The sequence below is a fragment of the Spodoptera frugiperda genome, chromosome 20, assembly GCF_023101765.2.
Source record: "Spodoptera frugiperda isolate SF20-4 chromosome 20, AGI-APGP_CSIRO_Sfru_2.0, whole genome shotgun sequence".
NCBI lineage: Eukaryota > Metazoa > Arthropoda > Insecta > Lepidoptera > Noctuidae > Spodoptera > Spodoptera frugiperda.
The window spans coordinates 3347822-3363318 of record NC_064231.1 but is presented as its reverse complement, the minus strand read 5'-3'; the positions used below and the strand labels follow the sequence as shown (position 1 = coordinate 3363318).

The 15497-nt window shown below is 35.4% G+C and overlaps 2 protein-coding genes across 6 annotated transcripts in view; both read right to left on the bottom strand.

Moving 5' to 3' along the window:
* The window catches only part of LOC118262164 (DNA N6-methyl adenine demethylase), a 111042-nt gene extending 106847 nt beyond the window's left edge, over positions 1-4195 (bottom strand). For all 5 annotated transcript variants that reach the window (XM_050701480.1, XM_035573335.2, XM_050701481.1 and 2 more), the window contains exon 1: positions 3997-4195. The gene's annotated coding sequence lies outside the window, so the exon portion shown is untranslated. The remainder of the gene's footprint in view (positions 1-3996) is intronic.
* Positions 4196-12073: 7878 nt separating this feature from the next.
* LOC118262012 (protein spaetzle 5) overlaps positions 12074-15497 on the bottom strand; it is a 37354-nt gene continuing 33930 nt past the window's right edge. Inside the window, exons 5-8 of the mRNA XM_050701502.1 lie at positions 14758-15058; positions 13426-13590; positions 12880-13059; positions 12074-12723 (exon numbers count right to left, since the gene is read on the bottom strand). Coding sequence (XP_050557459.1) covers positions 12549-12723; positions 12880-13059; positions 13426-13590; positions 14758-15058 — 821 coding nt within the window. The 3' untranslated portion in view covers positions 12074-12548. The remainder of the gene's footprint in view (positions 12724-12879; positions 13060-13425; positions 13591-14757; positions 15059-15497) is intronic.

Below are 15497 nucleotides of genomic sequence, written 5' to 3'. Positions count from 1 at the left end.
TTGCCGCCGAGCGATGCGGATTCAATTCTCGCTCTATTATTTTATACGAGCAATATTCAACGACGAGATGATCGTTATTAAGTGTCATTCCGTTTATTGTTTCTATTTGTTTAGTTTCTTTGTTTGATTTATCAGCCATATTTGAATGTTTATCTATAACTTGTATAACTTCTTTCTTAACATCAATATCAACTTTCCATGGAAGATATACCTGAACTGCAATTGAGTTATCATTAACGTAGTCTAGACACGGAGAAAATTCAAATAGTATGTATATTTGAAAAACAGATGAACTTGAATGATTGCTGTATTATACAAGATACTATTCCCAATAAAAACTTCGAATAACTTTACTCGTACAAGTTTCTAACTACTAAACACTTAAGAAAGTGCAGAATGTGACAAAAAGTTTAGAAATGAGTTTGGAACTTAATAAAGATGCCAAGATGCCAACTTGATATCAGAACTCCATCGAATTTAATACACATTAGAATGATAAGGCCTCCGCGATATAGAGTTACCGTCCCATCCCATTCAACCACTCGAATCAACTTGAATAGAGAACGCAGATGTTTAGTTTTTTACGACAATCTTTCCCACACTACCACTTTTTCTGATGCCTTAATACCCCGACAAACTTATTGTTGCACTTTCATTGCGTTTGGAACGCACCATTCTAATCTCTAACACAACTGCATAAGGTGATTTTTTGGTTTTAGGAAAGGCATTCTAATGTTGGTCGATACAGTTTTGTAAAGATTTTTTTGTTACCACGTCTGCCTTTGCTATCGGATGCGACATCGGAAATTGAGCATTTTTTGTACTTACACCTATGAGATAGAATTGTTTGAAGGAAGTCACATGTGTATGACGATGATTGTATGATTTAGTATTGTTTCCTACTCATATTGTCGCCTCGGGTATCTCAAGTTTGTTACTAAAAACTTTATAGTCAGCTGGCGTATCCGCAATTTTATCTAAGATTACTACTCTTTCTCTTTTTGTATAACCTATTTATATCACTAATCCTTTATTGCATAAAAAAGCTCACTAAATATTGTCTGCAATATCAAATCAATAGACTTCTCCAATAATACACAAACTGCTTGAGAAACGTCCAATAAATAAAGACTAGCATAAGAAAATTTAATATTAACTTCCAATGTAAACGGTTTCAGAACTTAAAACTGAATTCTCATTGAAAAGCGAGCGTTCACCGTCGCGACTCCCGCCCTTACCCAAATAAAATATCCACCACAATTACATTTCTAAGAAACTTTTCACTACATCGATGTTTAAACTTTTACCTAGACGGCGAGTACACATACTTGTGCGGCTATGTATACGTTGGTAAGCGTAAGTCTCGTTTGCTTGGGAGCAATAAGAGAAGGATTATCCCACAGTGAAAGTATGAATCAACTTATGATATTACTTGTGGCAATAATCGCGATATTTCAGACTACAGACGAGTGGAAGCTTCATTTGAACGTTTAGACTTTGTGGAGATATTAATGTTTTAGAATGTGACGGTGAATTGATTTTAGAAGTTCATTTAGGATCGCTTTAGTATCTTTATGCTCTGTTTACAACATGCACAACGGATAACAATGGTTTTACTAGTTCTAATACACATAAACCAATAGAAATAAACAATGGAAAGCAGTTACCTTTAAAACTAAGTGAAGAACATGCAACACACAAACTATAAACAAATATATAAAAATAAACTGCCTTCCAAAATACTCATTACCTAAATGAAGATAATTGTACTAGGAATGACAATAAACTATAGATAGATGACGAAAAATCTCACCTAGATATGTACTTAGATGATGGAAAGGAAAAAATGGACGTCAAAAACAATTGAAAACTAGATTCAGAGGAAACATAACTCGTTAGTTGAACTAAAAAGGAAGCATGTAGCATTGCACAATCCGTTGCGTTGCTCTCAGCACAGTACCGACTACCGACTGTTAGCCGGCGAAATTGGCCAATTTGTTTATTTGTTTTCATTGGCCTCACTGAACTTGACTCCCTATTATCGCATTCGCGGGAGGAAGACGCATTATTTATTCGATTATTCCGTGGGACCGGAATCTCCTTCGAAGTTCAGTGCTTAAAAGTATTAATCTCCAATATTCCGATATCCGATTGTGGAGTTATCAAAGTTCGTTGACTGTTCACAGAATTTTTGGTCTCTTGTCGCTACTTTGATGCTTGGTTTTGGGGTTCGTCGTTTTATTTTTCCTTTTAGATCTCTTTTGATTTTAATCTAAGATCAAGTTTTTATTTATTTCCTAAGTAATTTGATGAAAATCCATAACTGAAACGTATTGAAAACCTAGATAGTCTTCTTGTTCATATAATTGATAGATGTAATAAAATAAAGATACCATAAAATTCCGGATCACTTTTTATAGACAATAGAGCTGACAGACAGACAGAATCTAAAGGTCATCATAAATCAGATTTAGCTTAAACCAAATACTTGAATAGGTTTTACTAGGAACTAAAGATACAAAGCTAAGCTAAGCACTAAATCTTAATATCGTCTGTCAGTCCAGGATAGATCTTAATTAAAGAGCGATTACAAGGGATTATATGAATAGATTCTTATAAAATGAAGAAGAGCGTTTACTACTAGAGTATTGGAAAAAATTATTAACGTGAATGCTCAGGAAAAGAACTAAAGCGATAGGTACCTTACAATAAACTTTGAGTTCTAAGCTTTACTACAAACAGTCGTGTTTCAAATAACACTTTCTGCATTTGATTCTTGCATTCTTAGGGAAGGAAATTGTCGATCTACTATAACGCTATGGCACTACGGTACAAAATACAGACATCTATACTATTCTGATTGAAGTTTTTGATTGAAAATATTCTAAAGATGAAATACAATGTATTCTAAGTATGTGAAGCGGGTTCTACTAGGAATTTGCTACTGTTAAAAAGAAGAACATTAAACATAATATTATAGGAACAATTATGGTTAAAAGCTTCATGATTAATGATGCTTTCATGTAGCTTTATAAGTTTATTTCACAAGTCTTTGATGCATTTCCTTGATCAACTTAAACTGCTTCCATTACTAAAATGTTGAATAACTAGGCTTCCTAGGTAATTGACCGACCTTCATACAAGTTTAAAGAAGTAAAGTAAAGCCTAAAGATTAGAAAAAGTCCAACAAGCAATCACTGGAAAAAGTAGATAAGTCAATTCAGGAAAGTTAAAGAGATTCGTTTGTTGAAACTCTTAGGAAGACTCAATCAACAACGTTCGACTCGAAATGAGATCTATTTCAAGTTTTTGATTGGTTTGACCTCCGGCTTTTGGACAATCGTGATTGGTTATACTGATACTCCAGTCACGTGTACCGTACTGTCATGCACTAGACCATTACACGGTAAACACAGCTTGCAAGTCCCAGACCTTTGGAATTCTTCCCTGTGCACTTGCAGACTGCAATAAAGTAGATAAAAATCGTTCCCGCTTCAATTTAGTTCATTGCAATTAAGGTCTAAATTATGTGACATCATGCGCATCAGACAATGACAGCCGATGCGTCACCACAACGTGTCTCCGGATGCTATCACCGTTTTCCGGGCAAGTTTGCAACTCTCACACACTTTGTTAACAACTAGCGTCGCTTCCAAACTACCGACAAGATCACAACCAATTAGATTCAGATTGGACTGGAACCATACAACCTCGATCTCACCGACTGTTCTTGGGGATTCAGTTACCAATTGTCTGTTACAACAACAAATAAATGCCAAGCAGGAAAACGGGGATCGATTCGCGAAAGCACACAACGAAAGCTCTGGCGGAAGCACGCGAACGGGCACCGGACCTCGCTTCACGCTCTGCTGCCGTCGTTCTACATACGAGTACCTCTAACTAAACAATCCACAAAAACCAAAAGCTTCTATTCCACTACTTGGACACACTTGCACATTTTGCCACAAACTTTTGTATAAGACGCGAACTCTGTACCTTCTCTCGCTCGATCCATCCGCGCCTCCTTTTTTTCTTCGTCTCGCTGCCTCGGAAACAAAACGGTCCGAAGGACGCAAGCGAAAAATAAACAAAAAGGGAATCGGAGTTCGCGATCGCGTCAGTAGTGCGCGTGTCGCGTCGCGCGGGGGCGATCTGCGTGCATGTGTACGCGGCGAGGTTCGGCGGCGGACTGGCGCGCGCGTCGGCGACGCAGCTGCCGCGGCGGCCAATGGCGCGCGGTCACGTGACGCGCCCCGCGCCCGCACACGCTCGCTCGCTTGTTTACAAATAATAATAATACGGCCGGTGGCGCCGCCTCTACACCGCGCGCCCGGCTACGCGCGCTACGGGCTACGCACAGCTGTCGTTGCATTTGGCGGGATTCGATTCGGAGTTCGCTCAAAGCTTCGATCTGTTTACTTGGAGCTTTCGCGTTGGCGTGCTATCGATCGGTACAAGTTTGCTGCCGCGTTGTAGATGCGTTCAATCAACTTACAACAATTCATTTTGTAGTCAGTGAATAATATTTTCCTGATATTCTTGGCGATAGCTTAGAAAACTCAGTTTTGATATAGGGTTGTAGCAAATTGGATGTAAAAATTAAGGAAAAGGGGTTAATGAAATTATTACGCAATTTGGTTAAGAGGGTGCGATATTCGTCCCCATTTGGCGACAGGTTGATGTTTCCGATTGTTTTGGGTTGAGGCAGTAAGGTGCAGGAGGGCAGCACCCCAGTGCATACACTCCCCTCGATCTGAACCTGAGCTGAGCCGCAAGCCGTGGTCTCGTGCTGAGGGATGACACTTGACGAACTCATTCTAATTGAGCCCCTCATCCTGTACCTACCTGTTACTATAGTTGCTTTCACGGCTACAACTCATGTGTTATTATTGTCTTTGCAACTAGAAATCATTATAATCGTCAAAAAAGTTATTGTTGTCTACATGTTGCGTTCTCATTTAACACTGATACATCGTCTACATAGTCTAAGGTGTAGTCTTCACTTTCAGAGAAGTAAAGTTTACTATGCTTTATAACATCCTCCTATATGAAAAAAAACTCTTATTTACGACTATTCAACAGAATTATAACTTTCTTATTACATATTACTAATATTCATAAAATGTTTTGAAATAATGATTATTATTTAACATAGTTTATTCAACTGTCTCTGCCTACCTCCATGAGAGACGTGTGGTTATGTAAGTATGTATGTATGTATTAAATAAAGCAAAATCGCGCCTTTTATCCCATAAGGGGCAGGCAGAGGTGCACATTACGGCACGTAATGCCGCTATACAATATACACCCAATTTTCACAATTTGTGTTATTAGTCTCATGTAATAGGGGGTGAGCCTATTGCCATATATTGGACACAAATCTAGACTCCGTGCTACTACTGAGAAATTTTCTAAACACCGAAAAAAGCCGTAATACTTTGCCCGGGAATCGAACTGGTAGCCACACTTACGACCACTCGGTCAACGAGGCAGTCAAACTTACTTCATTAATATACAATTAGTATAGTATAGTATATACAATTAGTATGTGGATTAACCGCCGTACTCAGAGTCATTCAATAGTTATTTAACCCAGTCCTTAGCAATTGTTTTCGGAACAAAATCGTTACTAAGGAATAGTTTAAGTATTTAATAAATGTCTCTGAGTATTGCAGTTAGTCATAACACTATTAAGTTTCTATTAAATTAATGAATATAAATATATTTTATGAGTTTTCTGAAGTACACTAATATTATGTATGGTTTATTTATATGAAATGTAAATTAAAATTATGTATAGTAATTGTAATAAAATAATCATAATATAATAAATAGTTAATTAGTAATGAATTATAGGTAGCTAGTAATATATTGTATTGTCTCGTAAAAACATAACTATTTTATCAATTAAATTTATTACGACTCTCTTTCACAGAAAAAGTTAAAATAAAATATGGCGAAACAATAATATTCTTCATATTATAAATACGAATGTTTGTGTATATGTGTGTACATTTGTAACTCAATTGTGACAATATTACTGAAAAGATTAGGATAAAATTTGAAACAAGGGTAAATTAAGGCCTGGAAGAAAGGTGCGGTTGCAAACTTACTATTTCATCATACCTACATGATACACAGACTTGGAACAACAATTTGTGAATCACACACAGACTTGCTCGACCGAATCGAACCTGCTAATCTTTGCGCGGCAGACAATTTGGCGTTCCAATGTCTCTGTCTACCTCAATGGGAGATAGGCGTGACAATACGTATAACAAATAAGAATACTGACTAATTGATGCAAAATCTATGACTTTACAGTCCAATAGTAATCATATACAAAATTCAAAGAAAATATTTTATTTAAAAACATGAATAGGCTAGTTATTCATATACTAAAAATCACGAGAAATGCTCTACTAATTTCGAGTCACACAGGAGCCGCGTTCGCAGACACGGCGACGTTTTGTAGCCTGAGCACAGTAAGCTGAGCGACCATAATTTTTAGCTAATTTACTATGTTTCACGATAATTATTACAAAAAATAGGCCAGTTACCATCAACCCAATTTAGGACAATCTCAAATAATCTCTCTGTCGCTACAATACCTCTTAAAATGACAGGGACAACAACAGACTGGCAAACTTTGAATTAGGTAGTCTCAGTTTTTGACTATAAGTACTAACAAACAAAGCTTTGTCGGCCAGTTTTTAATGTCCTAACTTTTTGAAGCGTCATTATTTCAAAACTTATGTTTTAGTGAAAATATCAAGTCTTGTTTTAGTTTCCTAGTCGTTCAAAACTTTGTGTTTTTTATTTCTTGTTTGCAAAATGGACGGCAGTATTTGTTAAAACTTTTTGATATAAAGAAACAAAATATTGTCTACGTTGTTGTTTGAAAGAGTGGCTACATATCGTAGGGGGAAACCTCTTATGACTTAACTTAAACCACATATATTTGTTATCATCTTGTCTGACCATATACGAAAAATTTGCGAAATAGGCCCAGTAGGTAAAACAAAACGTGTACTATTCTCTTTGAGCTAATTTCAACACTCTTTACAAATACGGCATTATAACAACCGCGCTACATTGTGTTCGTAACATTTCTAGCCAACCTACAACATTACAGCTTTTCTGTGGTCAAGAAACATGGAGTGTTCACATAGAATTTAATACTTGATTAATTTCATTATTTATTTTGTTTGAAAATTATTTTAATTTTTAAGTTTTCGTTGAAATAATTTGTTGTAATATGCTCCTGTGGACAACTACTTGTAGTTTCATCATCGTCATATAAGTGATTTCCATACTGTTACATATATGTATTCTAGTCAAAATGCAACTACTATAAAGCACGAGGTCTCAGATTCAATTCGTGTGCTGGGTAGGTTATATTTTCAAGTTTTCAGAACGTGAATGAGACTAAACATAATAAATTGCAAAAAACCGTGTGCAACTGTGTCGTAATAAATGGTGTTATTCATTATGAATAAAAATATTTTTCTCTATCTATATGAGTCATAGATAATTCTCGACCGCACAGTTGGTACGGTAGCCGTGCAACGTGTACCGGGTTCGGTTCTCGCACGGAGCAACTCTTTATGTGATCCACAAATAGTTGTTTCGGGTCTGGATGTCATGTGTATGTAAACTTGTATGTTTGTAAACGCACCCACGACACAGGAGAAAATCCTAGTGTGTGTAGTGGATTTAGGGAAAAAAACGGCTTATAACTTCAATAAATAAATAAAACAATTAATTAATTATGAAACTTCAATGAAAATGTTTATAAAAACAATATTTTCCTCTCTTCTATATACATACCTACCTACATTTACGAAGTAATTACTAAAGTTCCTAAATAAATACTTTCCCGAGGACTCGATAACACGAATGATGTTTCACATAATTACGTTTCGGTTCCGAGAAACGAAAAACATTTCTTTTCCGAGAATCGAATGAATTCGCGAACATCGACCACCGCGGCCCGAACCCGAGTGACTCATCACAATTTCACCCACCCTGTACATATTACTCAGTTTCTGTGAAAACGTCATTATTTTCTATAATATCTCGCATCATAATTCGAACATCTGGCGAACGAGAGTGAATTTCTATGCCTTTTTTTATTTATTTTTATAATACAACTCGTTTCGGTTCTACGGAATACGAATGGCTTATGGTTAGCGTTTAAAAAATGTAATTAATATTTCTCTAGCTTATGTTTTGTTGTTAATCAAGCATTATATTATAAAACTGCAACAATTCTATTCTATATTTAAATAATAAAATATAAATAATGTACGCCAAAGTAAGTTCAAAAATCGAAAACAAAACTTCTTAAAAATAAAAGTGTGAGATCAAAAATTCAAAAGTGCTAGTTGCAACGCGTGCAAACATTTCTTGCACCGTGTCGCGCCAATTCCATTGCTACAAAAGTGCGTAATATCGATTACCGGATCCCTTACCCCATCTTCTGTCTCTTTCGCACGACGCACACCACACTTCCGAAAACAATAAACAGCTTAAGTATGAACGCAGCGTCGTCGGTGCGACTGTGTGCGTTGAACTCAAGTGCGATTTTGGTATTTTCGCGGCTGACATACGACCTTTTTCCGCGTGGCGTTTGGCCCCCGTCACGGTTGCCATGGCTACGGATCTGTCACACGCATAGAACATAAAACGCAGGCATTGATTTTTTCCCCGCTTCCTCTTTTACTTTTACGCGTGTCGAGCAACTTTTTGCTTTAATTTTTTTTTTCGATAGCGACTTCGCGTCATTTCTAGCGGTCGCATCGCTAAGTGCTTTTCAATTTATAATGTTTTACCTTAGATATGAAGGTAAGTTTTAGTTTTGTGTTGGTTAAGTATAATTAAGTTATTTTAGTGACTTTATGTTTACAAGTTAATTACATAGTGTTGGTTTGAGTACTTTTTTCAATGCCCATAAAAAGATAAAGTTTCAAATTGAGTTCCTAGTTAGCATTAATTTATAAAATTATTTTTATTTTTGTTTAATAAAGAATGGTAAGTATGTTACTGGCGTTTACGTACGTAAGTACAATTTATCTTTAACGAAACTTTTCTACAAATTAAAAAAAAACAATTCTTAAAAATACCAAACAACCATATTAAGACCAGCGATAATTAAAAAACAAAATGGGGTATCAAAACATTAAGACATACTTACTTCTATACATACATATACACTTTTCTGCAAATTTCCTCTAATCAAGTTAAGCATTCACATCAAAGAATTTCCTTTCCTTGATAAAGTACATGAAGTTGAGCTTAAGAGAAAATTTGTTAAGGTAGGCTCAGTACCCCGGGGGTGGCGGTCCAAGGGTTGAATACAACCCCTAACAGATATGGCGATTTTACCCCTCAATCTCTCGTTAACTCAATAGAAGGAAAAATATGTTAGAAACTGTGCAACCGCGAGAAATGCGTCTTAATCAAAATGTATGGCAGAAAATGTAATCTTTTTTTATTATTTATCTTATTTGTGGATTGAATGTTATTCAATTTTGGCAATAAATGGCATTTTTCGAAATTTATTTAATGTCATAGTTGGTACGTGTTTGTCATCTTTGCTAGTGAGTCAATAGTTTGAAGAGCGTATACAAATTGGGAATTAGTATTTAATTCTATGGTGGAAAGTCTATATTGAAATACATATACCTAAGTAATTCAATTTCCAATGTTAAATCGTTAAGACTACATACTACAATAGGGATGATGACGGGGTGTGAAAATTAATATATGAAAATCTATTTAGTCCGTCAGTTAGGCAATGAAAAAATATTAGACGAGTAGTTTTTTTCTTTTGTCATAAAGATCCTTTTTCTGCAGATACTTGAGAAAACGAATCAAAGTTTAGGAGCAAATACATCATTTCTACGTATAAAATGTACCTAGAGGTGACGTAACGCGAAGTTTCAAATCGATATATCTTAGAAAGTATTTGTTTTTGACATTAAAATAAAAATTTGTCATCTTCCCTATTAGTACTATAGAGCTGTACCTACCCCACTAGTATAACAGGCGTGACGTTGCATTTTTTCAACATCACATGACATATACACACACATCGTCATAGAATGAATTACGATGATAAGCAATAGATGAATGTAATACACAATTAGGAATAATGACAAAGTATGAAAATTAATCATTTATTTAGTCCATCAGTTTATAGGTGTTCAAAAATTAAATTATCTGCGACGGCTTAAATGGGAAGTAGTGTTTGAAGATTACAACAGTGAAGAAATTTCGTACTCTGGACTAGTTAAATCAATTTGAGAATATAAAGAAGTTAAATAAACATTGACTTTACTCTGCATAAAGTGGTTCACAAATACGCACTATGCGTCGCTTCGTCAATAAAAACAATTGATAGCAATTGACAGAGACAGTGAAAGAGATAGCTCTTTCATAACAAACTCATACGTAGATTTTTTGTATGAAAAAAAAATTACTCATGGTACACAAACACAATACTTAAGCCGTAGCAGATACTTTTAAAGCTCCTTACATAAGGAACAAACATTATACAAGATCTAAATTTTAAAGAAAATACTTAGGATTTTCAAGTCATCTATTGTCCTTATGGGTGAACCTATGAAATAGTCGTTGTACCGTAGCCATTTAAAATTAAATAAAAATATTTCATTTTACTTAGTCATTCCTCTTTCTCCTTAAATTGCATGTGAACAACCTACATCACCTCATCTCACTCAAATCCAGCATTTTTACAAGTTTATCCCGAATACATATTCAGAGCTTGATAGTAACAGCCCCGAAACCTGTTGCATCGTGGCCGCGGTCCGGGGCAGCCTCGACTCCACACGGACGCATTACATTATCGGCGTCGATAAGCGATGGGGTTTTCGGTAAAACCTATAATGTGAAACCGGATTAACCCTACGTAGGGATCTACCTTGTGTTTTGATGTTTAGCGTGCAATTTCAATAAATCACTTTACAGGTTGAATTTTAACATGTTCTGTCTAAGTCAAAGTATATCTTGTAGACTTTTCGAAAACTTCAAGAGAATTTCCAATCAGTGAAGCTAGGTTCTGAAATGTATTTTTTCTTTAATATTTTGGGAGTGGTCAAAGTATTAGATAAATATTGTACAAGTTATTGTTTAATTTAAAATTTATTAAACTTCATGAAGGAATAAAAAAGTTGTTATCGGCCTGCTATCAGGCATAATGCCACTATTAACCCACTTTCACCAAGAGGCGGTGTGCCATATACTGGGCACAATTCCAGAAGCAGTGCCACTACTAAGACATTTTTTGAAAAACCGAAGAAATCCAGCAATCTTTTGCCCGACCCAGAGATGGAACCCGGCAGTCGCACTTACAACCCGACCAACAAGGCAGTCAGAATAAAAAACACTTCATTAATTTATTGTATTTATTTTTATTATCTAGGTATACAAAAAGTGTAATGTACAAAAGAGAATAATAATTTAATCGAGACATCCATTTACACGTAGTACACAATATTATTATCTAATTGTTGCTTTAAGCAAACATATTTCATATAACATGTCACCTTTTGATCCCCAATGGGATAGACAGAGAAGCACATTTTCGTAATACTTACATCTTATCTACTTTAGATGTGTTTAGATTAAAATTAAATAGAGGAATCATAGTTGGTGTTCATTATATTTTTTCCCAGTAGGGATGTTTTATAACCTTAGCGTTATTAGCATAGGTAAGACATTTATATAGGATAATTTATATCGATAAATGCACTATCCAACACAAAAAGATTTATTCAAATCGTACCAGTAGTTCCAAAGATTAGCGCGTACAAACAAACTCTTCAGTTTCATATTAGTAGATATATTATAGAAATGGATAAACTTTGAAAAAACACCAATATTTTACATATTTAAGATCAATTTCAGTAATGTCTCGGAGATCGATACATTTTTTTTTATGAAATGGAAGAACAAAATAATTTCGATTTTGAATTTATAAAATAAGATTTTGATTTCAAAATCAAAGTATAAATGCCAATAATATAAGTTAGTAGAAATATTGTGGTACTTTTTTTTGTTTATTGAATTTTACACGAATGTAAATTAATATATGTACTACAAAAAATCATATCTACGTAATATCTTTCCAAATATTAAGCAATAATATGGGCAATATTGTCATTTGAAAAATGAAATTTCTTAAATACAATACAAAAAACATTATCTTACTATCATTTATATTTAACAAATATTTACAAATCTTCTAAATCATACTTCAAAATTAATACTTTAATTGTTAAGAACTACTTATTTTAGGTAACTTCTAATACTCTGCCTTTAAAATTAAAAGAATGGAAATAAAATGCTTCATTATTTTGTTTTAAAATAAAATTAAATACACCTATGTCATGCAAAAGGCAGTTTGTAATATCTTACACATTAGCTATAGTAGTGCCATCTAGTAGCAAGTAGCGGAACTTTCAACTAACTCAGAAAGTTTTTGTTTTAATAATAAATCACATTTGTGTAGTCAAAGCGTAAAATCAATTTGAAGTAGCGGTAAATGTGCATTGGCAACAGCTTGGTATCCAAAATACATCTGTGTAAAGATTCTGTCCGCTTGACTGAAGAGCGACCAAACGTTTTTGAATATATTTTTGCTCGCACCGAGAAGTATATCCAGGTGGTACTGTGCATATCCCACTGCATGACGTAGATCTGTAAAATAATTATTTTCAACAACTTTAAAAATTAAATAAACTAGAAAATAGAATACTTTTATTTAAGCTATTCGACAACAGATGGCGTTGTTACAACATTTCAAAATACGCAAGATAGATGGCGCTGTACTCAAATAAGTCAAGTTGAACTTACGTGCAAACCTCAGCTCGGACGAGTTGTGACATGTTATTGGGCATGTTGACCACATATTTCCAGTTGCCTTTGTTATTGAGAGCTGCCCTGATAGGTATGAACTCAGTTCGGACGGAGCACAGGGTCTGCGTGTTTGGTGTTGCTGCTTGTCGACGGCGGCGTTCTGCGGAAGAATCTTCGCTGTGAAGGAACATAATTTTCGTATTTATTATAACAGACGTATAATGTATGCATTATAAAACACGAATGCTACGTGGTAATAGGTTATGAGTTGTTCTTGAGAGTTGATAACAGATCTCGAATTGTAGTAACGTTTCGGAGTGATACCACGGCCTCATAGGAAACTGACGTTTACGTAAAGCTTTGAATTTCGGCGTGGTAGTGAGGTAACTGGACATATAATCCTTTCCCCTTCATCCTAGGTACGTACTATAGGCCGGTAACGCACTTGTAACCCCTCTGGTGTTGCGTGTGTCTATAGACTGCTTACCATTAGGTAATCCCTTGTCTGATTTGCCATTTTATCCCATAAAAAAGTAAACTCACTTAGCAAGTCCTAAAGCTATCCTTAACGCCTCGGCTCCTGTTAAAGTTCGTTTTTCAGCCGCTTTCACCAACTCAGCGTTCCTCTTGCGCCTGCGCACCGTTGACGTGCGAGTGGGGAACGTCACTGACCTCTCTATGGTCACGGAGCGGGATGGTGATGTATATCTGTAGGATTTATAGTAAAAATTACAGAATTTCATTTTCTATTAGTGTTTCTTTGAGGTTTTAAGTAGGTGCCTACCTAAGTGGAAAACTGATTTATTATTTCACGCATTAAACAGTAAAAAGGGCAAAAGTGACCGGTACTAGTAGAGGTTTTGCCTTCACAACAACAGATTTTTGTTGGCAGCCAAAGTCTTAATCACTAATTAAACAATTATAACTACTACTGGTGTTATAGCAACATTGACCGATGCTGTGATGGTGTTAGATGTAAAATAATAAGGTTTAGCTATCCTTATATTCCTAAATGTGCTTAAATATAAATGAACAGTAAGCTGGGACAATTAATTCAGAATTTTGAGTATTTCACATACTTAAGATCAAATTAGCCGCTAGCATCTACCCAATCGATGTTAAAAAAATATCGATATTTCATTCATTATTATTCATTGGATTTTGGAACTCTCTAATGTCGGCGCACACGCAGGGCTAAGCCCCGACACTGACTGATAGAATACATAATTAGCAAAACATGATCATCATCATAATAGAATGCAAGAAGTTTCACTATCATCGATCATAGAAAAAAAAGTTTGTAAAAATGTCTATGATTCTGAGGTATTAAAGATTATAGACGTCTTTATTTATGGTCTTTCCCGCGATGATATTTCTTGTTTGAATAAGGAACTGCGTGGAGATAGCATTACATACATCATTATTAATGAGACGTCCATAATTAAACTCGTCTCAGGAAAGAAATTAACACCTTTTATTTAGATAGACTTGGAAATAAAGTTTTTGCAAATGCAAAATATTTCTGAGGTACTTGTTATACTTTTTATAATTAATAAATAAAATCAGTCTTAAATAATGATTTCAAAAATTCCTAAGAAATTGGAGCTAATCCCTTCATGCCGAATTCTGTGGGGTATTACTTTTAATCCAAAATACCTATAGTAAATGACTTGTATGGAATCAAAAAATAAAAAAGCACACCAAATGGGTTTTTACGTAGATGGAGAGAAGGTGGAGACCTAGATAAATGGAAGAATTTCCTATCTCAAAATAATAATGGAAGGATAATAAAGACTCAAACATAAAAGCATGATAACTATAGAAGAAGAGGGAGTTTATACAAGAGAAAAAAAATATAGAAGCAATTGTACTCACTTCCACCACTCATGAGGATTATACTGTGATACCCCAGCAGTTGACGGACGAAACCACTCATTGCTCTCATAGTTCGGATAAAAATTGGTCGGCTTAAAGAAGTCCTCATTCACCAGACCCTGTCTCAGGACCTTCTTGTTGTCATAATTGCCAAAATTCCTGGTCGGGTTCCAGTTACCGTTTGGGGAGTAATCATGTAGATTGAATTTAGAGAAGTTTCCTGCGTGATAATCCTTGATGTTGTATGGAGTCGGGTCTCCGGCTGTCGGAGGCTGGAGCGGTGTCTTCTGAGAAAATATGTCTGGAAACAGATGTTAATTCTTAATATAAAATAGTATTAAGTGTGAGAGAACCATGCTTCGGAAGTTCCGAATCGGAACGAATGGTTCGGTACTACCGGAGTAATACCACGGCCTCACAGAAAACCGACGTGAAACGCTTGCGTTGTGTTTTGTTGTGTGAGTGAGGTTATTGGAAGCCCAAATCCCCGATTCCCCAACAACCCTTAATAAATACCTAACCCCAAAATTAGCAATGCATTAGTTACGTCTCTGATGTTTTGGGTATCCATGGACGGCGGCTATTGCTTACCATCAGGTGATCCGTCGCCTCGTTTAGCAGCTTAGACCATAAAAAATAATGAAATGTTAGAAATGCCCCCACAATGTACCAGAAAAACTTAACATAAATGTGCACTCAAATAAATACTCGATTACATACAATTTGTAAGACATCGACTA